Consider the following 21,066-nt stretch of genomic DNA (forward strand, 5'->3'; position numbering starts at 1 on the left):
CCCGGGAAAACGAAACAAGGACAGAGAGAGAGGACCTCCATTATCATGTTTTTTTATTTATTTATTTGCATTTGACATCTTCAAATTATACTTCTGTAATGGAACGCATATCTCCTCTCTCTCTGTCCAGCTTATGTCCAGGTCCTCGCTTTATAAACCTTAAAACTAGAAAAAAATAATTAGTTAATTTGAGTCTTCTGTTTCAGACTTTTTAATTAGTTATTTCCAGTTGCAGACTGTAATATAATTCTTTTGTAATCTGTAGAGTTCTTTTTTTATCAAGTTGATCGGTTTCACTAAGGACCTTCTGGATTTGAGTGTTGTTTCTGGGGAATAAAATGTCTGACTCGCCCAGTTCTTCCCCACCAGCACCTTCCTCCGATTCAACTCCGCCGCCGGATAACTCCAGCGGTGGTGGTTCTGCTCCTCCGCCAACCGATTCAGCACCACCTCCTAGTCCCCCCGCTGATTCAACTCCGCCACCTGATAACTCCACCGGTGGTTCTGCTCCTCCACCAGCTGATTCAGCACCACCTCCTACTCCACCGTCTGATTCGTCATCTCCACCGCCGGCGACTCCTCCTCCGGTATCCGAGCCCCCGCCTGATTCCCCACCCTCTCCTCCCCCGGATGCTCCACCTCCAGCTGACCCCACACCTGTAGACTCCGGTTCACCACCACCGGAGCCCACTAACTCTCCTCCTCCTCCGGAGGAATCTGAATCACCACCGCCTCCGCCAAATGAAGAAGACAGCTCTCCTCTTCCTCAGCCACCGCCGGAGAAATCATCTCCTCCGCCTTCACAGAAATCGTCTCCTCCGCCATCGGAAAAATCATCTCCTCCACCTCCGGAGAAATCATCTCCTCCGCCTTCAGAGAAATCATCTCCTCCGCCTCCGGAAAAATCGTCTCCTCCTCCTCCAGCGTCTTCACCGAAGTCAGCACCCAAGAAGAAGAAAAAATCACCACCACCACCACCACCTGGAGCACCCACCAAATCTCCTTCAAACGCGCCGCCACCGCTCAAAGCACCTCACGCACTACCGCCCAAGTCCACCGCCGCAGGCGGACCTCTCAAGTCTCCCTCTACCGGAGTCCCCAGCTTCCCGCCGCCGCCTCCAAACGGCAATGACAATGGCTATCAAGGGAAGACTATGGCCGGAATGGCAGTAGCCGGGTTCGCAATCATCGCCGTAGTCGCCGTCTTGTTCTTTGTCAGAAGAAAGAAAAAGAGAAACGTTGATGCCTACAGTGACTCACAATACATGCCTCCTCCAAACTTCTCCATCCAATCAGGTTAAAAAAAAAAAAATCTTGATCAATCTCTCATCTTCATGTTCTGTCTTAAAATAACACAAATCTTTAACCCTTTTTAAAAACCATGTATAGATGGTTTGTTACACGGACAGAACACAACAAAGGGGTACTCTGTTCCTGGTGGTTACAACACACAACAACAGTCTTACAACACACAACAACAGTCCGACAACACCAGAACCAGCTTTGGTAGCCAAAGAGGTAGCCAAAGAGGGAGCCAAAGAGGTTACCCACCTGATTCGGCCGTGATGGGAAGTGGTCAGACACATTTCACTTATGAAGAGCTAATGGACATAACCGAAGGATTCGCTCAGCGAAACATTCTCGGTGAAGGTGGGTTTGGTTGTGTTTATAAAGGTAAACTGCACGACGGAAAACTAGTTGCTGTGAAGCAGCTTAAGGTTGGTAGTGGACAAGGTGACCGTGAGTTTAAAGCGGAGGTTGAGATCATTAGCCGTGTTCACCATCGTCATTTGGTTTCTCTTGTTGGCTACTGCATTTCGGATGTTGAGAGGTTGCTTATATATGAGTATGTTCCAAACCAGACTCTGGAGCATCATTTGCATGGTGAGGATTCATTTATAACTTTCCTCATCAGGTTTGTTAGTTTACATGTTGTTGTGTTTTAGTTACATGGTTTGTGTTTTTTGAACAGGGAAGGGAAGGCCAGTCCTAGAATGGGCTAAGAGAGTCCGAATTGCTATAGGTTCTGCCAAAGGTTTGGCGTATTTGCACGAAGACTGTAAGTCCTTTATGCCTGTGAAGGCAATACTTAGGCCTTTCATAATCACAAAGGGAGGATGAATCGCTATGTTTTGTTTTGTAGGTCACCCAAAAATCATTCACAGGGACATAAAGTCAGCAAACATCCTGCTGGACGATGACTTTGAAGCTCAGGCAAGAAAGACAATCATCTTTTTTTTTTTAACACTTCTGCTGTTTGGCTGTAAAGTTTTAGTTGATAATACTTTTATTTGTTCTTAACTTTCTGCTTCTCTGGTGTTTAGGTTGCTGACTTTGGACTTGCCAAGCTCAATGATTCAACACAAACCCATGTATCAACTCGCGTTATGGGAACATTTGGGTAAGCATTTGAGAAGAATAGTCTTTTATAGTATTAGGTGCTTGAGCCTCTAAAACTGACAATGATGAGTTTGTGTTAATATAGATGTTAGAAGGCTGAAATGTTTTCTTGCCAAAACATTTAAGTTGTTGAAAAGTACATGAGCTTCGTTATTGGGTTTTGTTTTTCAGGTACTTGGCACCAGAATATGCACAAAGCGGGAAACTGACAGATAGATCAGATGTTTTCTCATTTGGGGTTGTTCTCTTAGAGCTTGTAACTGGACGCAAACCAGTCGACCAGTACCAGCCTCTAGGAGAAGAGAGTTTGGTTGAATGGGTAACTAAATACTAGCCTGCAAACATTCTTGTTATATATGGTTGGCTATAGTTACTTAAAATGACATAATCCATAAAACTCACAGGCTCGTCCGCTGCTTCACAAAGCCATTGAGACTGGCGATTTCAGCGATTTGGTTGATAGACGGCTCCAAAATCATTACGTTGAAAATGAAGTTTTTAGAATGATTGAAACGGCTGCTGCATGTATTAGGCATTCTGGTCCTAAACGTCCACGCATGGCTCAGGTAATTTTCTTTTTACACTTTCCAATAAGCTCTTTATGAATAGACAAAAACTCTTCCAAAATGAAGAAGTTTATATGCCTATGACTCACTCTCTTATTGCTTAACTCTCAAAATCCATATTAGTAGCAACAATATTGACTAATCAAATAGAGATAGCAACAAATATACATCTCATGTTCTAGTTGGTCAAATTTGAAAACTTATCTTCTCCCATAAAACTTGGTTTGAAATAAGGTTGTGAGAGCACTGGACAGTGAAGGAGACATGGGAGACATTAGCAACGGAAGCAAAGTGGGACAAACCAGTTCTTATGACTCTGGTCAGTATAACTCAGACGCTATGAAGTTTAGGAAAATGGCGTTTGGTTTTGATGACAGCTCAGATTCAGGAGACTACTCTGTCCGAAGCTCCAGTAGAGGATCCTATGGAGCTTCTACTGAGTTCACGAGGAACGAATCTGAGAACCGAAAGTTCAATAACAGGCAGTACTGACATAGGTGAAGTTATTATACCTCTTCACTCATGCTTGAGCTCTCTGTACATCATTAATGCTCTTTGTATTTTTGTGTGAGGTGCATTTTCTTGCATAGCCACCTTTTGGTTTTGCTCCATCCATAATGGCCATTTGCCTCAAAAAACTTATTATAGGTTAGAACAAGAAAAAGCAAAAAAGAAAGAAAGAAAGAAAAAGAACTCATAGAAGTTCTGAAAGAGTGATTTAAATCTTGTTTGCTTTTTGTTTATGTGTTTGGTTTCAGATTTTTGTTGAGTGTGATGAGGAAAATGAAGAATTTTATCTTCTGATATGTAACATCTTTTACAGACCTGTTATATGTTACTTATCATCTTGATTTCATATATAACTTAATATCCAAAGTTCCATACTTATATGAAACAAAACCAATAGACCCAAAACAAGAAACACTACAAACAAAAACAAACAAGAAATAGATAAAGCTAAACAAGCTTGAGTAAGTCTCTTGTCTTATTTAGATCATTCTCCTGACCGGTGCTTGAAGCCCCAACCACCATTTTGCCGGTCACTGGAACCTTACTCCATGTTTAACAACCGGGGGTGGTCCTTTCTTTCCTCCTCCTCTCTTGTTATCAAACCCAAACTCAATGTCTCCTCCGTTTCGACCAGATGGTTTGCTCATAGGACCAGAAGGTTTGCTCATTGGACCAGGACGCTTTATATCAAACCCAAACTCCAAATCATCACCTCTCTCTCTTGGCTCACGCTCCACAGGTCTGATCTCACGGCTCTTCTTTGACGACGGCTTCTCATGCTTTGAGGGTTTGTTTTTGTTTTTGTGATCTTTGGAACCGCGGTTGCATAGCCTTCCAAACACACAAGCCAGTGCTGCTAAGATAAGGATCGCAGCTATAACTATGAAAGCTGTACCGAATGAGCCACTTGAACCAGATGACGAAGGTGGCACATAAGAGGAAGGTGTTGAAGTAGAAGAAGATGGATACACAACCAGAGGTTGCTGGAACTGTTGTTGTTGTTGCTGCTGCTGTTGTTGATCTTCCATTTTTTGTTGTTTTTGGGCTTGGTTTTGATTGTGAGATTTTGGGAGCTCTGTGATGTTGAAGAGCACTTCAATTTATGTCATTTCCATCTGAAATGACCAATGTATTAATAGTGCTAACACTCTTCTCTATCATCATTCTCCATAAATAAAGTTTATTCAAGGCATGGTGTTTTTTCTTGAAATAAAGTTACATATTGCTTTAATAAAAAAGTAATGTGGGTTTGTTTTTTATTGTTTGTCATCAACAATGTGAATTTATTTAAAGAGATGCACTTTCGAACATTTTCTGATTGCTTTGTTAGAAGAGAAAGTGAGAATTTGGTTAAGTTTTTTTGAGATGAGACACACAACTCATTGTTTCCAATAAAGATGAATCTAAAGATATGATGAGTGGGCATGCTGCTTTACCAATCATCACCTCTTTCACTATTTTTCAGTCTCAAATTTTCAATCCCATAGTGCTTGTATGTATCTTGTGTATTCTTTACTAAAATAAATTTTGATTTTTATAAAGCTGGCCTCAATATCAGGATTGAAATCATCAGATTTTTCATTTTCAAATAAAAGTGGGAATATGGATCCACTAATCTTGCATAAAATACTTGTACACCATCAAGTCTACTTTAGTATTAAGAGGTCACTTTTCTTGTGGATTTCTAATTAGCATTTATTTACTTTAGTTTTGTAGGTTTAGAGTGGGGTTCCACAAGAGAGGATGTTATTGGAATGTATTCAACATAGGGATTAGTGCAAAACACATTTTGAGTTCTTTCACGCAAATATCTGTTTTCATCTTTTCCTTTTCATATTATTTTCAAACTTTTTGTCTCCTTGAATGTCCTTTTCTTCCCAAGATAATGTTGAAAGTTGAAATGTTCACAGTGACATTTTCTTATCAATCACAATGGCCTAATGTGATCATCTTTAGATTTTAAATTTTTGATTCTTTATTTGCTTTTCTTTTTTTTACGAAGAAAGAAAAATATTCCTTGTGTGATAACTCCTGATAAGGCCTTCATGTCTCGTAATGGACCAAATTCAGTACTCATTATAATGGGTCACTAATTGATAAATCCTTCTTCCTTCACTAATAGAGACATTCTTGATAGTTTGTTATTGATTTTTTGTTAGAGCATTTGTCTATTTTTTGCTCTTGTTTCCCTTCTATGTTTACATTTTGTTTTGTATATTAAGCATATACAAAAGAAGCCGATATAATGTTTCTGAATCATTAATACTTTTTTGAGAAAATCAAAGAAACAATTTGGTCCAAGTTAATGAAATAAGATAAGTTATGTCCGAAAGTAACGAAAAACAGAGAAACTAAAGTAATTTCATTCACCATAGAGCAAAGGAGCCATCACTACGCAGTGATGATGTTTTCGCCAAAACGGCATACATCTTCAATAGTTTGTTATTGAATTTATTTCTATTTTATTTTCTTTACCAATAATGAATTGTTTATTGAAATTTTATGTGTCTTGAACTTTTATTTACCTTCTATGCGATCTTATGCTCTAGTCTCTAAAAAGAAGCCAATATAATGCTTTAGAATCATTACTATATTCTTAAGAAAATCAAAGATAGAACTTGGTCCAAATTAATGAAAATAAGAAAAATTATGTATAAAATAAAGAAAGATGAGAATCTCAAGTAACTTCATTCATGATCATATTAAGATCAAAGGAGTCTCATAACTGATGACGTATTCGCCAAAAAACGGCACGCAGTTCGTCACAGCGTGGCGAGGTTTTCAACGTTACCATCTTATTTTCCGCGATAAGTCCAGCTAGAAAACGACACGTGGCAACCGTGTTCCTCAATGGTCTGGTCTCTTTTGTCTGCAAGGTTTGCCACTCTAGGACCGTCGCATCGCAATCTTCTTCGTCCATGTGTATCACATGGTGGTTTGTGTGACCCAAACACCAAACATAAAAGCTTCCATACGACTGGACCACTACAAGAAGCTCTTGTTCTTTTACGCTTTGTCGATCGCTGTTTGGAAGATCACGCCACGCCTGTGTATCCTCTCGATCTCGGTGAGTATTGTCGGAGGAAACAAAAAAGCTCAGTCTCTCGCTTTAATGCTCTCATAGATTGATTCTCTGCTTCAGATCTGATAGTGATTAGTGCTTCGTCGTCGCGGGTAAAATAAAAGTTGCTTTTACTATAATTAAGATAAAATATTAATTCGTCAGCTTTACTTTGATTGCGTGATTAACTTATTCATCCTCAAGAGGATGTTCTGTTCTTTGTTCATGTGTTTTTTTTTTAATGTCTGAATTGGCTTGAGCTCATGTTCTGTTCTGTCTGTGCAATTGTTGGTTCTGATGATCAAAGTTGATTTTTTTTTCTTAGCCATGTCCCATGATGATAAACTTTTGATTGTTCCAGTGCCTTATATTCAAGACATAAATGGGAAAGGCTAATGTTAACAATACTGGTTCAGACACCAAGAGAAATGTGGTCTCAAGTGTGTTTGATCCTGCATTATCTAGATTCGTTGGACTCTCTCAGAAGCTTCAAGCTCGTGTTAAGGTTATAATTTGGTTTCACAAATGTTTTCAATGTCCTTTGATGTTGTTATCTTCTAACGTACTGACAACAAAATAAGCGTTTTTGCGCTCTTTGTCGCAGTCCCAGCTGAAGAATTTGACCGCTGATAAGCATGGGAGGGAAGATAATGAAATCTCATCTAACTCCATACAAATGGACCTGGAGAAGCAGCTAGATAGTTGGAGAGGAAACCCTTCGTGGACTGATCAACCCCCAGTCGTTAAGGTGATCAATAGACTTCACTAGCCGGTTCTTTTCAGCGCTAGTGAGAGAATCTTGTTATATGACAGAGATAATTTAATCTTGGCAGGTGAGTATTCCGAAAGGGTCGCTTTGCAATCTCAAAGCTGAGGTGAATGTTGGTTTACCCCCTGATGCAGTTTATAACATTGTGATTGACCCTGACAACAGAAGGGTCTTCAAGAATATCAAGGTACTTCTATCTTACCTTCTTCCTCCATTAGAGGTTAAGCTCCAGCCTGACCTGTGATCACATTTATAGGAGGTTCTGTCGCGGAAAGTAGTGGTGGATGAAGGATTGAGGCAAGTGGTGGAAGTAGAACAAGCTGCTTTGTGGAGATTTCTCTGGTGGTCTGGAACAATCTCAGTTCATGTCTTGGTGGATCAAAACCGAGCAGATCACTCTGTAAGACCACTAAACAAAAAGTCTTTTGAGTCTTTTTCTTTAGTGGTTTGTGAAAAGGAAATGTGTTTTGTAGATGAGATTCAAGCAAGTGAAGAGCGGGTTCATGAAGAGATTCGAAGGAAACTGGAAAGTAAAGCCCTTGTTTGTGGACGAGCATATGTGCGATCGTCTGAAACCGAAAACACTGGAGGAGTATGAGCAGTGCACTGGTGGTAAAGGGAGGGTCGGATCAAAGGTAACGCTTGACCAGCTAATACAGCCGGCGATTGTTCCACCGCCTCCCATTTCTTGGTATCTGAGAGGCATCACAGCCAAGACAACAGAGATGCTCATCCATGACTTGTTGGCTGAGACCGCTAAGATCCGCAAACGTTTGGCAACCGGCGAAACGGATGATAGTCCCTCGCTGGATGAGCAGCGGATTGTGAATCCCGGAGATATAAAGGAGAGATGGGCAGCACACAGGAGAACATCAAGGAGACGTCGAAAAGATTTGTGCTGATTCAGTTCTTGAGGAAAACTGTAACCCAGTCCATGATTTTGGTTGGTCATAGAAATGTTCATGACTTTTGGGATCAGATACGTATACGCTTGCTGTCCTAAGATACAATTCATCACTAATGGAGAATGTTGAATTTTTTCTACAGCCATGGCTCTACGAATTACAAATGACAAGAAAGCAATAACATTCATTCATCAATCCAAGGTTTGAACAAATCAAAATGCACGAAAACTATTCAAAAGGGGCTCATACTAGTAAGTTTTTTAGGTACACATCTACTTGCACAATCAGAACATTCATACAATAGCCAGTAGCAAAAAGGTTCATATAATATTTATAAGCTTTCTCTTGCATCCAGAAACTTTACCAACATACAGCAGGAAGAATCATCTCGATGCAATGCTGTTTTACTTCATTACGCCTGCGTAAGGGAGAGAGTTTAAGCGTCGCAGAAAAGAAGAAACAATCTTTTGTAAGATTTTTTTTTTTTGTTTTGAAACTTATGTTATACCTTGCCAGCGATGTTGTTGGACAGCCAGTCCAGACCTTCGTACAGTCCTTCACCTGAAGTGGCGCATGTGCTCTGAATGTACCTGTCGATTGCAAAGAAAGACATAAATTTAAAAACAAAAGAAATGGTTTTAAGTTTCAGAGAATTGGTAGGATATGTTTATTTACCAGTGACGCTGACGCAGGGAGTGAAGGCCAAGCTTATCCGTGATTTCAGCGGCATTCATAGCATTTGGAAGATCTTGTTTGTTAGCAAACACAAGCAACACAGCATCACGCAGCTCATCCTGCAAAAGAGGAATAGAGTTGGCAAGTATAAGACTTTCTAAATGGGTAATGATGAAATATATACTCTACAAAATATTCTGTTCAAGGAGTTTAATTAGCAATCAATATGAACCTCATTAAGCATCCTGTGAAGTTCATCTCTAGCCTCAACAACTCTGTCTCTGTCGTTGCTGTCCACGACAAAGATCAGACCCTGCGTGTTCTGGAAGTAGTGCCTCCACAAGGGACGGATCTGAAAACCAAATCAAAAAGTTTGGTTAAGAAATTCTTCATAGGAGCAGAGAGATTTACGTTCTACAACTACAGAAGATAAACAACAATCATCAGATAACTGGAGATCAGACCTTGTCTTGACCCCCGACATCCCACACAGTGAAACTGATGTTCTTGTACTCCACAGTTTCCACATTGAAACCTGTTTATGAACCTTGAGTTTAATATTCATCACAATCACAAAACCAATAGTATTATCATGATGGTGTGAAGGAGAAGCATACCAATAGTGGGGATGGTGGTGACAATCTCACCGAGCTTGAGCTTGTAGAGAATAGTGGTCTTACCAGCAGCATCAAGACCAACCATCAGAATCCTCATCTCCTTCTTTGCAAAGAGCTTGCTAAACAGCTTCGCGAAACTCAACCCCATTTTTTTGTCCTTTTAAACTGCACAAACCACAACGGATCAGGTAGATCCAACACACAGAGGTTGAAACATGCATAACGGATCACATCTTCTACAACTCAGAAGCTAATAACTGGGAAATGATTACAGATCCGCAGAAAAGCATAGATCCAGATCAGAGAAAGCGTACCTCTGCACCGGAGGATCTGCTAGAGAAGCTTAAGAGAGACGCGACGACGATGATGAATCAAAGGATTATTAGTGGGAAGATTGATTTTTTTTCTTTTTAATAAGGGGAAAGGGTTACCGGCTTGTACGTCGCTTTTCACGCCGGTTAACGAAAAAAATAAGAGGAAGTTACGAAAGTACCCCTTTGAATCTTCGTTGACCGAGTATATGTTCTTCTTCCTCAGGGGGTAATACAGTCTTAATAAATCAATAGTTGACACGTGAACAATAATAGCTCCTTCCTTTGATGCTACTTCATCTCCAAACTCAATATATGAATTTTGTAACGATTTAACTAATTAATATAGCATGATTACAGACATCTACTAATGATATATTTTTTTGTTAAGTATTAGGAAATTTTAAGACATTCTATTTACTTCATCACATTTCATTTTTGTTATATTAAGATTTGTTTTAAAGAGGTCTCAAAAATTCCAGTTTAAAATAACAAACTAATCAATTTATTAAAAAATTGAACCTGGTTTAACATTTCAGTTTGATTTTAGTTTGGTTCTGCTCTTGTACGTTGTTTTGGTTTGTGTTAACCGTTGATGTCTGCAAAAAGAAAGAGAGAAAAAGAAAAGACCAAAGAGTATTTATTTATTTCTTGAGATCGTCTTAACTCAATGGTTTTGTGATGAAGAAACCATGCTTTGACAAGTTAATGGTGAATCACAATAGAACTGATCGGTTCATATGATAGTTCAGTAGATTATTTACTAGCTTCCAACTGAGAAAGCACTTGTTTTGTTACTTTCTAAAAAAAAAAACATTTTCATGCAACTCTATTAAACTTGTCTTAGCCCAATTTAAATCTCATATATCTATTTCTGATTATTCTCTTCCTTGGAGGAATAACAAAATGTTATAGTAGTAAATGAGATAGTTCTTCTTTTCTACTGTAATGCTTGTTTTTTTAGACATGTCTTTAGATGCATTATCAAACTTTTCTGAGTTTGTGTCTCTATCTATTTATCGTTTTATTTGTGTTGTGAAGTTTTAAATTTGGCTATTCGGGTTTGTCCGAAAAAGCTTATTTGCTTTGTCGTGTCTTAAATATTAATGAAAGTAACTGGTTGCACAAAAAAAGTTATAATAGTAAACACATGTGCCACTTGCAATAGCATTTGACAGTTATTACTTGCAAGACTCATTTATACAAAAGAAAAAAATGTTCTTAGTCTAACTTTTGTGTTTTCTTTACGTGATCTTCTTTGTTGCAAAGAAATAGGAAGTAACCTTCCAACTTGTAATTACAAAATTAGTTTGATATTAATTTTCTTGGTGTAATGCAACTTGTATAGTTGTAAGATAGAGAATACAAAAACTAAGTGTAGTAATCGTATTCAAAGAGGAAACAACTAGAAAATGAACATGCTTACATGTAACAGACAGAACCATGTTGTCTGTAGATTCTTAGTATTAGGACATTGTTGATGCATGGATTGGGTATAAAACTGATTGAAGCTTTTTCTTTCCATGGCTATATCTTACATAACGAAATTTGGAAGTAATGTCAATTGCTATGTGTTTTAGTCAAAAAGAATGTCAATTGATGTGTGATGATAAATTCTAATGGCTCTTTTAGTTCGTGTGTTGCCATGAAAAACCTCTTTCGGAGACAGCAAAACTATATTGTTTTCGAGGCGACGTTTTTATATAAAAATGAGAAAGCGACGAGACCTGAGCACGAATGAGAGAGAAACAGACAATGAGAGACAACTAGCTCCGTTTTGTTTTCTAGATAAAATAAACAACGAGACTTAGTATACACTTCATTTCCAAGCTCAAAAGCTCATCGTGACTTCCATTTTATAGTTTCTTAAATCATTTCTTCTAAAGTCAGCCGATTCGTGTCTTCCTCTAAATCTCAGGTTCAACTAGTAACTATCAACCCGCCCTACGGTTTAATTTTTTTTGGGTACTATCACAACCCTTCCAAACAAAGAAGTACACTTTGTAAAATATATTTGATAATTGTTCAATCTAATTAAGCAAAAAAAAATATTTGATAACTTTCTTAGATACCGTAAAATTTTATAAAAATTAATACAAAAAGAAAAATTTCTGAAATAAAATTACTTAAAATTAAGATAATTTAACTACTCTTAATTTTAAATTATTATTCTAAGCTAATCTCTTACATACTAAATTATACACTAAACTCAAATTCAAAAAAAAAATGTTTTAGTCCTATATGAGATTATTTTTCTTTATTAGTTTTACGATAAAATAATAATATAGGTTCACAGCATTATTTTACAAAGAGTTACGATGCACAAATTTAATTGCAAAGTCTACCTTTAAAAAAAATTCAAATGATAATTCCTTTTTTTGAAACGAATAATGTAAATTAAAAATATAAGATTGATTTTGTTTATTTATTTGTACTTTTTAACCTTGACTATGTCCGTAGTTCGATTTCCTCGGAAAGACTAGTTTCGTTGCCGGTTTGAGGAGGAAGTTGATTCTCTCGTTCGCGCGCGCGCTCTCTTCTCCCTCCTCGTCCTCTCTCTCTCTCTAGCCGGTCTCTCACGGCGCTTCTTCACTGCTCCGGCGAAGATATAAACTTGAATTGGGAGAGTTAAAGAGCGGAATTTGATGGTTAGAAAGGCGGAGACTTCACCTAGTGTTGTTTGCTTAGGATGAACGGTGCTCCCTTTTGCGATCCTAGAGGGTTTCTTAATCTCATGGAATGGCTGATCTCGTGAGCTACGGTAGCATCGAGCGAGACATCGAACAGGTACTTCCATATGTCTTTGTCTTGATGAACACAGGATCTTTTGTCTTTGTTGCTTGTCTGAAATGTCAGTCCAATTCTGCTTTTTTGAAAAATGCTGATAAAAAGTGATTTATTTTAATGTTGTAATTTGTTGTCTAAAAGATGAATTTTTTATATATATATATATATTTTTTTTTTTTTTTTAAACCAATTTGTATTTTCTCACACAAGATCTTCAAAAGCCTCTGCCTTTATTTTGCAGGCTCTAATTGCTTTGAAGAAAGGAGCTCAACTCTTGAAGTATGGTCGGAAAGGAAAGCCTAAGTTCTGTCCCTTTAGACTCTCCAATGTAAGTATGCTTTCAAACACATATATGCATACACATTTGGTCTAGTGGTGAAGACTAGACCAAATGTACAATTGTGTGTTGTGATATTACAGAGCCTTTAGAGGTTCTTTGTTTATAATTATTATGATTCACCCATCCAAGTGGTGCTTTAAGGCAAGTGATAGCTTAACCGTCTAGGACATGTTATTTTGCAGGATGAGACCTCTTTGATATGGATCTCAAATGGTGGAGAAAAACGTTTGAAGTTAGCTACTGTATCTAAGATTGTTCCAGGCCAAAGAACTGTAACCTCCTCTTCAAATTCTACTTTCCGTTTCCCAAGCAGCTAAATTGCCAGTCTTTTTGTTATTAACTAATCATGACTTTGAACATGTTTTATATTTATCAGGCTGTTTTCCAACGTTACCTTCGCCCTGACAAGGACTACTTATCTTTCTCTCTCATATACTCCAACAGGAAGCGGACTCTTGACGTGGTTTGTGAATCATAACTTTGTCAACATCTTGTACTATCTGCCTCTGTATCTGAAGAGGTTGCCCTTGTTTTTACAGATTTGCAAGGACAAAGTTGAGGCAGAGGTGTGGATAGCTGGCCTCAAAGCTCTAATATCTGGTCAGGGCGGCCGCGCCAAGATCGACGGCTGGAGTGACGGCCTCTCTATTGCTGTAAGTAAATAAGCATAGCCCCCCTAAAGCCAACACCTTCAGTATTATTTGGATTTTTCTGAAGTTTTTTTTTCCTCTTCAGGATAGTAGAGACTTGACATTAGGCAGTCCTACAAACAGCTCGGTTTGTGCCTCTCGAGATTTCAACAGCGTTGACGTTCCTTACGCTTCAACCGCTTTCTCAAAGTCTATCCGAACTGAGAACTCCGTCAGCTCCGAAAGGTCACATGTGCCCTCAGGCAGCCCAAACATGTCAGTACGAGGACCTTCAACAGACGTGTTCCGCGTCAGTGTCTCCAGTGCTCAAAGCACCACTTCAAGCCACGGCTCTGGTCCAGACGATCGTGACGCTCTAGGTGATGTTTATCTATGGGGTGAAGTTCCATCTGATAAGAACGCTACTTCAAAGTCTAACGTCCTGGTTCCAAAGCCGTTGGAGTCCAACGTGGTTTTGGATGTACATCAAGTAGCGTGCGGGGTGAAGCACGCTGCTCTAGTGTCTAGGCAAGGCGAGGTGTTCACATGGGGAGAAGAATCAGGAGGACGTCTCGGCCATGGGATGGGAAAAGACGTTACTGGTGGACCCCCACAGCTTATTGAGTCTCTAGCTGGTTCTAGCGTTGACTTTGTCGCATGCGGTGAGTTCCACACGTGCGCTGTTACAATGAACGGAGAGATCTACACATGGGGTGACGGAACACACAACGCAGGGCTTTTGGGACATGGCACCGATGTGAGTCACTGGATACCTAAGAGAATCTCAGGTCCTCTCGAAGGTCTTCGAATCGCTTCGGTGTCATGCGGACCGTGGCACACCGCTTTGGTAACATCAACAGGACAGCTTTTCACTTTTGGAGATGGGACGTTTGGTGTTTTAGGACATGGTGATAAGGAGACTGTGTTTTACCCGAGGGAAGTCAAGTCTTTATCCGGTTTGAAGACTATTGCCGTTGCGTGCGGTGTGTGGCACGCTGCTGCGGTGGTGGAAGTCAGTTCGAGTGTGTCGTCAGGGAAGCTCTTCACATGGGGTGATGGTGACAAGGGCCGTCTCGGTCACGGAGACAACGAGACTCGTCTTAAACCCACTTGTGTATCATCTCTAATCGACAATGATTTCTACAAAGTTGCGTGTGGACATAGCTTAACAGTCGGATTAACAACATCTGGTAAAGTTTACACTATGGGTAGTAGTGTCTACGGTCAGCTAGGGAACCCCACTGCTGACGGGAAGCTTCCTTGCTTAGCAAGTAACGACTCTGTTGAAGAAGTAGCGTGCGGAGCTTATCATGTAGCGGTGTTAACATCTCGCAACGAAGTTTTTACTTGGGGGAAAGGTGCTAATGGGAGACTAGGTCATGGAGACGTGGAGGATCGTAACGCGCCGACTCTAGTTGAGGCTTTGAAAGAGAGACATGTTAAATACATTGCGTGCGGCGCAAACTTCACGGCGGCGATATGTCTTCACAAGTGGGCTTCCGGCGCTGAGCAGACTCAGTGCTCAGCTTGTAAGCAGGCTTTCGGATTCACTAAGAAGAGTCACAACTGTTACAACTGTGGTCTCGTCCACTGCCACTCGTGCAGCTCCAAGAAGTCGCTGAAGGCTTCCCTGGCGCCTAATCCAGGGAAGCCTTACCGCGTCTGCGATTCTTGTTACTCCAAGCTGAGTAAAGCCTCGGAAGGTAGCGTGATGCCGCGGCTTTCCGGGGAGAACAAAGACAGGTTGGATAAAGCCGAGCTGAGGCTGGCGAAATCTGGAATACCGTCGAAGATAGATTTGATCAAGCAGCTGGATAGCAGGGCGGCTAGGCAAGGGAGGAAAGGGGAGACGTTCTCTCTTGTCAGAACTTCTCAGACGCCTTTGTTACAGCTTAGGGATGCTTTTAGTAATGTGGCTGAGTTAAGGCGTGGGCCACCGAAACCGGTTGTGACTCCGTCTGGAGGGAACTCTAGATCTGTGTCGCCTTTCTCGAGGAGGTCTAGTCCTACTCGTTCGGTTACTCCCATTCCTTCGATGGTTGGTATTGGCTTTTCAACTAGTGTAACTGAGAGTTTGAAGAAGACTAATGAGCTTTTGAATCAGGAAGTGGTCAGATTGCGTGCTCAGGTAAACTTGTCTACAACATCCCTTAAAGTTCTAGGCCTGCGGTTTTGGTTTATTCGGTTTGGCCACAATCCTACCGAAGTGAACCAAAAAATCGGTTCGAATTTCAGTTTTTAATTAATTTCCGAAAATAACCATTTTGGTTTTTGGTTAGAATTCGGTATACTCATCTGAAAAAAATAGGATATTTTCTGTTAAATTTGTTTTTCGGTTTGGTTATTTTGGTTATTTTCATTTTTGTTTTAAAAAAAAAAAAATTGAAAACCCAACCGAAACCGATCATTTTTCAAAACCCTACCGAACCAAACCAAAAACTGAATATTTCGGCTGGGTTCGGTTTGGACAAAATCCACAGGCCTACCTTAAACTCAGTCGTACGAAATTGTTTTTTTTTTTACTAAAAAAAGAAGCTTTGATGTTGTCTAGGCCGAGAGCTTGAGGCAGAGATGTGAGGTCCAAGAACTTGAAGTTCAGAAGTCTATGAAGAAAGCACAAGAAGCAATGAAACTGGCATCAGAGGAAACTGCCAAATCAGAAGCTGCAAAAGAAGTTATAAAATCGCTTACAACACAGGTTACTCTCTTATCTATGTTTCTCTTAAACCGTCTCTCTGTGACTCTCATTAACATGATTAAAGTTTGATCTTTTCAGCTGAAGGATATAGTGAAGCTACTACCACCTGGCGCTCACGAAGCTGAGATCACAAGAACAACTCATTTGCTGAACGGGTTTGAGCAAAACGGGATTCATTTTGCTAATGCAAAGGGACAGCGTTCATCACGTTCTGATTCAGTGAGTGACACCCCTCTTACATCTCCTTTGACCCCTCCCTCACGCTCAATGAATGGACTCTGGAGAAGCTCCCAGTCGCCAAGAAACACAGACGAGCTTCAAAGCGACGGTGTTAGAATCAGTAATGGTTTCTCAGAAGATGGCGACACTCGCAGAAACTCGAGAAGCTCAGTAGCAACATCAAATGCTTCTCAAGTGGAGGCTGAGTGGATCGAACAGTATGAGCCTGGTGTTTATATCACACTACTGGCTTTAGGAGATGGAACTAGAGATCTCAAACGTGTGCGCTTTAGGTAACATTTATTAGAATCAATATCAACGTCTTTTTTTCTAATCTCCAATGCATTGTAGAGATTAGATAAACAACAATGTGGTTTTTTGTTTGTTTGCAGCCGGAGAAGATTCAAGGAGCAACAAGCAGAGGCATGGTGGACAGAGAACCGAGAAAGAGTATACGAAAAGTATAACATTCGTGGTACGGATAGACCAAGTGTGCAATCACAGCTCCCGACATGATCAAACTAAACAACGAAAGCAACAGGCATAGGAAGCAGTTTTTTGCACTGTATATTATAGAGAATATCTATTGTTTTGTTTACAAAGAGTGTGTCGTGAGTTTGATAATTTATTGATAATCAACTCCAATCTGATGTATGTGCTAACTTCATGATGTTTAGGTTTTTCTTGACTACACTGCACTCAGTTTCTCTTTTCTAATTATCATCGTTTTGGCTATTTGTTTATCTACCACACTGCGCCTCAGTTTCTCTATTTCATGTATGAGGAAAGAAAATGATTTGAGTTTGGTTTTTGGTATGGTTAGATGATGAACAGAGAGAGAGAGAGAGCTTACCCTTGTCCTAAAAGTTCTCAGACAAAACTGAGTAAGTAATCATTCTTTTTAATAATACATATTAGATTATTTGCTGTATATCAAATACTACAATGCTTGTCAATCTCATTGTATTTGCTTCATTTATAAGCTAAATACTAGATTTTGACCCGCGCTTTCAAAGCGCGGATTTATTTTTGTTTTTTTTTCAATTGACAAATATTTAGTAAATGTCACATTTCATATATTTGTGTTTTATTTTATAAAAGACTTAAAAATTTTATCTTTATTTATCGTATTTCATTTTAAATGACTATTTATGTTAAAAAAATTAAACTTTATTTTTTTAATGAATTAAGTTGGTATAACTCTGATAAATTAATTTTATTATGGGGTTAATATTTTAATTAAAAAATTATATACTTTTAATAAAGATTTATACTTTTCAATAAAAAAATTCAATTATTTTTTATGAATGCTTAAATTATATTAAGAAAAGAAAAAAAAATAATAATTAAGAATAATTGAAAAAAAATTATTTGAACTTGGACTCAATGGTCCAAAGGAAAAAAAAAGTGAGAATTGAATCTGATTTTTTAATAGGCCCAAATGGCCCAAGAGATATTTGATTTGGGCTAGATCCAAAAATAATGACCCAATATAAATTTGTTATTAATATTACTTAATTGCCCTTAATGAAATATGCAATGTTATTGAAGAAAACATGCCCCTAAGGTAATTATGACAATACGATCCTGCTTTAATAGTATAGATATGTTAGTGCTACGGTAAATGCGTACAGCTATGTTAAAGCTCGTCGTGAGCATTTTTAGCATCTTCACCGACCAAAACAGTTTCTGACAAATACTGAGTTGGGTCCAAGCCCTTATTGTCATGTGAATCCAGACAATCAGCAGAGGGATGAACCACTCCATAACCAAACCCTTCAGCTGAGTTACAATATGCTTCTACTTTTCCATCATTGCCTTCCAAATTGACGTTGTTGAGAACAATGTGGCTGCAAGGAACTGCGTCACTGCACGCAAACTTGATAGCGTTTTTGCTTTTTGTGGTTCCGGTTATGTTTCTGTACATTATCTCCGTTATGTGAACTGCTGATGTCTGCAAAAAAAAATGATTAAAGATTCTTGATGTCATCTTGAGTCAATGGTTTTTGTGAAGAAGAAAGAAACCTGATTTTGACAAGTTGATGGCGAATCACAGTAGAACTGATCGATTATAATGGGATTCGCTACGTCATGCATCTCTACGTTCTCAAAACGTACACCCTTTACGTAACCATTACCGCCCTGTTTTGAAGATCATCATAGTTTTCAGGAACCAAAAGTATAAAATAAGCAAGAATCAAGAATTGAGATTTTACCTGCCATGTCTTGATTCTTAGACCATTAGTTGTGTTCTTTAAGACAGCAGTGTCTAACACAATAGCTGAGACAGTTGCTGTCGAGTTTCCTCTTCCAAGGCTTCCAATGCTAAAGAACAAGAATGCATGTAAGAATCTTGAGAAGTGTTTGGTTTGACAAGGTTAGATAGAGATGGTTTACCTGATTCCATGCCCTGGTCCACAGTATATTTTCTTCATCTTTATCCTCGAGCTTGCATTCACAATTGAGACGCAATCATCTCCTGTTTATCAAGTTTTTTTTTAAGTGGTATAATATTATGAGTTTAATTTTAGCAGTTTAGTATATGATTTGGGGAAGAACCTGTGCTGATTTTACAGTCTTGGACTATAACATTAGTTGATGCAGTAATGTGGATTCCGTCAGTGTTTGGACTGTCTCCTGGAGATGTGACCATAACTCTAGAGACTCTAACAGTGTTTGACCGAGCTATGATCAAATGCATCTGTTGGCTGTTCCGGATTGTTAGGCCTCTCACATACACATTTGAACTTGATTCTATAGTTAGTGCCTGTATATATCAAGAGCTTAGTTGAACAGAAATAAATGGTAGATGAACACCAAAAGGAGAAACAAAATCATACCGTTGGTGCACCTATGCAAGGCTATAAGAGAAAACAAAGAAAGATATGTGTCAGATTTTTTTTTTCAGTTTAGAACTAGAAGTAATGTTCAAGTTGTGTTATAGAAGAAGATGTTACGTTTGACTTGTTCTTCTTGCAAGAAGCAGCCCACCATTTGGTACCAGAACCATCAATGACTCCATTTCCTTGGAAAATAACTCCTTGGAGTTTGGAAAACTCGAGCCAAACCCTTTGGAATCTAGGGTTCCATTGGCTGGGATCATCTGGTGCAACGATTGTTCCATCAATCTATAAAAATCAAGTTTTAAAATACGCATAAGACAATATTCTAATATGTTGTGTATAGCTAACATGTATCATCTCAAAAAGAATTTTAAAATGTTAAGAGATTACCTGAATAATCAAATTTTCTTGACATGGACCATTGAATTTCGTTGCGTTTACTAAATAGCTACGTCCTTGTGGAACCAGTAACACGGATCTTGGTGCAGAGCAGGCTATCTTCCATGCACTTACAAATGCCTGATTATAAGAAGAGCATTGCATCAGACTAGTGGTGGTTTTGGGGCATATAAATATGTCAAACGCACCTGAGTATCGTCAGAAACTCCATCTCCAGCTGCACCAAAGCTATCTACATTCACCAGATTCTTACCAGAAAATTGGCTTGTAAACAAAGAGAAATCAAAGAACGTCACGTCATCGTCAATATCATCCTGAGGTACATCAAGGTTCTCAAGCTCTCCAAGAATATCAAGCTCCCTATAAGCTGTTTCTCCTGAAGCTCGACAAGAGGTTACCATTAACAGAGCCAAGAGAGAAAAAATGAAGAGCCTATCCATCTTATTCTTTAAGAAAACGCAACGAGAAAGATTTTTTTCTGTATAGTTAAGTAATGAGATTCTATGCAAACATGTTTGGTTTGTAGTAGATGATACATTGTTTGGATTTATAAGCGGACTAATTAAGGACATTTGTGGGTTTTGTATTGGCTTGGCTTAAAAGTAAATGAAGAAAACCTCATATTTTTCAACACATCTAAACTTAAAGCACAAGGCATGTGCCTTTCCACTTCTTTTGCTTTACTCCAAAACCTCTACACAGATTTTCTTGGTCAACATAGTTGTGAATATTGGTCCCCTGGAATCTAGAAGACAAAACTAGAAAGAAGGACCAGAAAGCTTTGCGCTTTTTTATACCTCAACCTCGAGATGTTGTTTTCCATAGCAAAAGATATATATAGAAGTACTAGGTTAACGAGTTTGTTGTACTTGTGTACTTGTACTCATTGCAGATATATTGAAAAGGTGAGCTTTCTAATGGGTTGTATCTTCTTTTTAACGAGAAGCATAAACAAATTGTCTCAGACAAGTAGTTGGCAGTTGGCATAACACGCAAACTAAGTGTCATGCCTTTCCATATCACTTGTATGTATGAAATCACGTTCTGAATTGAGCTTCTACAATGAATATGTATGGTCCAGGGGTTTTTTTTTTGGCAGTGGGATTTGAAGATTGTGTGCTTCAAGTTGCTTAGAATCTAACTTCAAATGATTGTTGAATGAGAGTGGTAGGTAGAATGTGACTGATGGTAGGTTTATAACTTATGTTGTGTACTTTGTTTTGTAGATAACTACATCCTCATGTCAAGACAACTTTGAATTGTTTGGTGATAAGGTCCAAGAATTTGAAGCCAAAGAAAATAAGTCATTTCCGGAGAATAATCATTGAACATATTTT

At 38.9% G+C, this 21,066-nt stretch overlaps 6 protein-coding genes across 7 annotated transcripts; 3 read left to right on the plus strand and 3 right to left on the minus strand.

The window, feature by feature from the left end:
- The first annotated feature begins 283 nt into the window (after positions 1-283).
- LOC103831576 (proline-rich receptor-like protein kinase PERK13) lies at positions 284-3,820 on the plus strand. Its single transcript, XM_009107459.2, has 8 exons — positions 284-1,296; positions 1,390-1,884; positions 1,973-2,059; positions 2,144-2,214; positions 2,325-2,401; positions 2,572-2,719; positions 2,805-2,966; positions 3,201-3,820. The coding sequence occupies exons 1-8, from the start codon at positions 339-341 to the stop codon at positions 3,456-3,458; spliced, it is 2,256 nt and encodes a 751-aa protein (XP_009105707.1). The 5' UTR covers positions 284-338; the 3' UTR covers positions 3,459-3,820.
- On the minus strand, positions 3,800-5,984 carry LOC103831577. The gene has a single exon (XM_009107460.3). It carries the CDS (start codon positions 4,502-4,504, stop codon positions 4,007-4,009), a length of 498 nt encoding a protein of 165 aa, XP_009105708.1. The 5' UTR covers positions 4,505-5,984; the 3' UTR covers positions 3,800-4,006.
- Positions 5,985-6,298: 314 nt separating this feature from the next.
- LOC103831578 lies at positions 6,299-8,352 on the plus strand. Of its 2 annotated transcripts, none has more exons than XM_033274362.1 (6): positions 6,299-6,543; positions 6,899-7,042; positions 7,142-7,285; positions 7,371-7,493; positions 7,563-7,706; positions 7,780-8,352. In XM_033274362.1, exons 2-6 carry the CDS (start codon positions 6,920-6,922, stop codon positions 8,206-8,208), a joined length of 963 nt encoding a protein of 320 aa, XP_033130253.1. In that variant the 5' UTR covers positions 6,299-6,543; positions 6,899-6,919; the 3' UTR covers positions 8,209-8,352. The 2 variants fall into 2 exon arrangements, with proteins under 2 accessions (XP_033130253.1, XP_033130254.1); XM_033274363.1 differs by having other exon boundaries at positions 6,386-6,650.
- A 30-nt stretch (positions 8,353-8,382) lies between these two features.
- Positions 8,383-10,062, minus strand: LOC103831579 (ADP-ribosylation factor 2-B). Its single transcript, XM_033274382.1, has 7 exons — positions 9,818-10,062; positions 9,504-9,668; positions 9,351-9,421; positions 9,119-9,238; positions 8,887-9,005; positions 8,720-8,801; positions 8,383-8,629 (listed from the first exon to the last, which is right to left on the minus strand). The coding sequence occupies exons 2-7, from the start codon at positions 9,649-9,651 to the stop codon at positions 8,624-8,626; spliced, it is 546 nt and encodes a 181-aa protein (XP_033130273.1). The 5' UTR covers positions 9,652-9,668; positions 9,818-10,062; the 3' UTR covers positions 8,383-8,623.
- Positions 10,063-10,716: 654 nt separating this feature from the next.
- Positions 10,717-17,185, plus strand: LOC103831580 (PH, RCC1 and FYVE domains-containing protein 1). Its single transcript, XM_009107464.3, has 9 exons — positions 10,717-12,601; positions 12,843-12,929; positions 13,124-13,213; positions 13,318-13,404; positions 13,481-13,594; positions 13,677-15,698; positions 16,122-16,268; positions 16,347-16,780; positions 16,880-17,185. The coding sequence occupies exons 1-9, from the start codon at positions 12,554-12,556 to the stop codon at positions 17,001-17,003; spliced, it is 3,153 nt and encodes a 1,050-aa protein (XP_009105712.1). The 5' UTR covers positions 10,717-12,553; the 3' UTR covers positions 17,004-17,185.
- A 210-nt stretch (positions 17,186-17,395) lies between these two features.
- LOC103831581 (probable polygalacturonase At1g80170) lies at positions 17,396-21,039 on the minus strand. The gene is made up of 10 exons (XM_009107465.3): positions 19,918-21,039; positions 19,721-19,849; positions 19,445-19,615; positions 19,328-19,348; positions 19,047-19,254; positions 18,885-18,966; positions 18,704-18,812; positions 18,513-18,629; positions 18,092-18,441; positions 17,396-17,476 (listed from the first exon to the last, which is right to left on the minus strand). The coding sequence occupies exons 1-9, from the start codon at positions 20,299-20,301 to the stop codon at positions 18,127-18,129; spliced, it is 1,536 nt and encodes a 511-aa protein (XP_009105713.2). The 5' UTR covers positions 20,302-21,039; the 3' UTR covers positions 17,396-17,476; positions 18,092-18,126.
- Positions 21,040-21,066: the final 27 nt, after the last annotated feature.

Source organism: Brassica rapa, chromosome A07 (genome assembly GCF_000309985.2).
Source record: "Brassica rapa cultivar Chiifu-401-42 chromosome A07, CAAS_Brap_v3.01, whole genome shotgun sequence".
Taxonomy (NCBI): Eukaryota; Viridiplantae; Streptophyta; class Magnoliopsida; order Brassicales; family Brassicaceae; genus Brassica; species Brassica rapa.

Bases quoted from the DNA above. Each gene is read 5' to 3' on its own strand.
- LOC103831576 (XM_009107459.2), top strand. From the start codon at position 339: ATGTCTGACTCGCCCAGTTCTTCCCCACCAGCACCTTCCTCCGATTCA. The intron at 1,885-1,972 runs GTGAGGATTCAT...TTTTTTGAACAG, and splicing joins TCTGGAGCATCATTTGCATG to GGAAGGGAAGGCCAGTCCTA. The intron at 2,215-2,324 runs GCAAGAAAGACA...TCTGGTGTTTAG, and splicing joins ACGATGACTTTGAAGCTCAG to GTTGCTGACTTTGGACTTGC.
- LOC103831577 (XM_009107460.3), bottom strand. From the start codon at position 4,504: ATGGAAGATCAACAACAGCAGCAGCAACAACAACAACAGTTCCAGCAA.
- LOC103831578 (XM_033274362.1), top strand. From the start codon at position 6,920: ATGGGAAAGGCTAATGTTAACAATACTGGTTCAGACACCAAGAGAAAT. The intron at 7,286-7,370 runs GTGATCAATAGA...TAATCTTGGCAG, and splicing joins ATCAACCCCCAGTCGTTAAG to GTGAGTATTCCGAAAGGGTC. The intron at 7,707-7,779 runs GTAAGACCACTA...TGTGTTTTGTAG, and splicing joins AAAACCGAGCAGATCACTCT to ATGAGATTCAAGCAAGTGAA.
- LOC103831579 (XM_033274382.1), bottom strand. From the start codon at position 9,651: ATGGGGTTGAGTTTCGCGAAGCTGTTTAGCAAGCTCTTTGCAAAGAAG. The intron at 9,239-9,350 runs GTCTGATCTCCA...TTTGGTTTTCAG, and splicing joins ATGTCGGGGGTCAAGACAAG to ATCCGTCCCTTGTGGAGGCA. The intron at 9,006-9,118 runs GTTCATATTGAT...CCTCTTTTGCAG, and splicing joins TTCACAGGATGCTTAATGAG to GATGAGCTGCGTGATGCTGT.
- LOC103831580 (XM_009107464.3), top strand. From the start codon at position 12,554: ATGGCTGATCTCGTGAGCTACGGTAGCATCGAGCGAGACATCGAACAG. The intron at 12,602-12,842 runs GTACTTCCATAT...TTTATTTTGCAG, and splicing joins TCGAGCGAGACATCGAACAG to GCTCTAATTGCTTTGAAGAA. The intron at 13,595-13,676 runs GTAAGTAAATAA...TTTCCTCTTCAG, and splicing joins GTGACGGCCTCTCTATTGCT to GATAGTAGAGACTTGACATT.
- LOC103831581 (XM_009107465.3), bottom strand. From the start codon at position 20,301: ATGTCCTTAATTAGTCCGCTTATAAATCCAAACAATGTATCATCTACT. The intron at 19,349-19,444 runs GTAACATCTTCT...TTTCTCTTATAG, and splicing joins GCAAGAAGAACAAGTCAAAC to CCTTGCATAGGTGCACCAAC. The intron at 18,630-18,703 runs GTAAAATCTCAA...TCTTCAAAACAG, and splicing joins TAAGAATCAAGACATGGCAG to GGCGGTAATGGTTACGTAAA.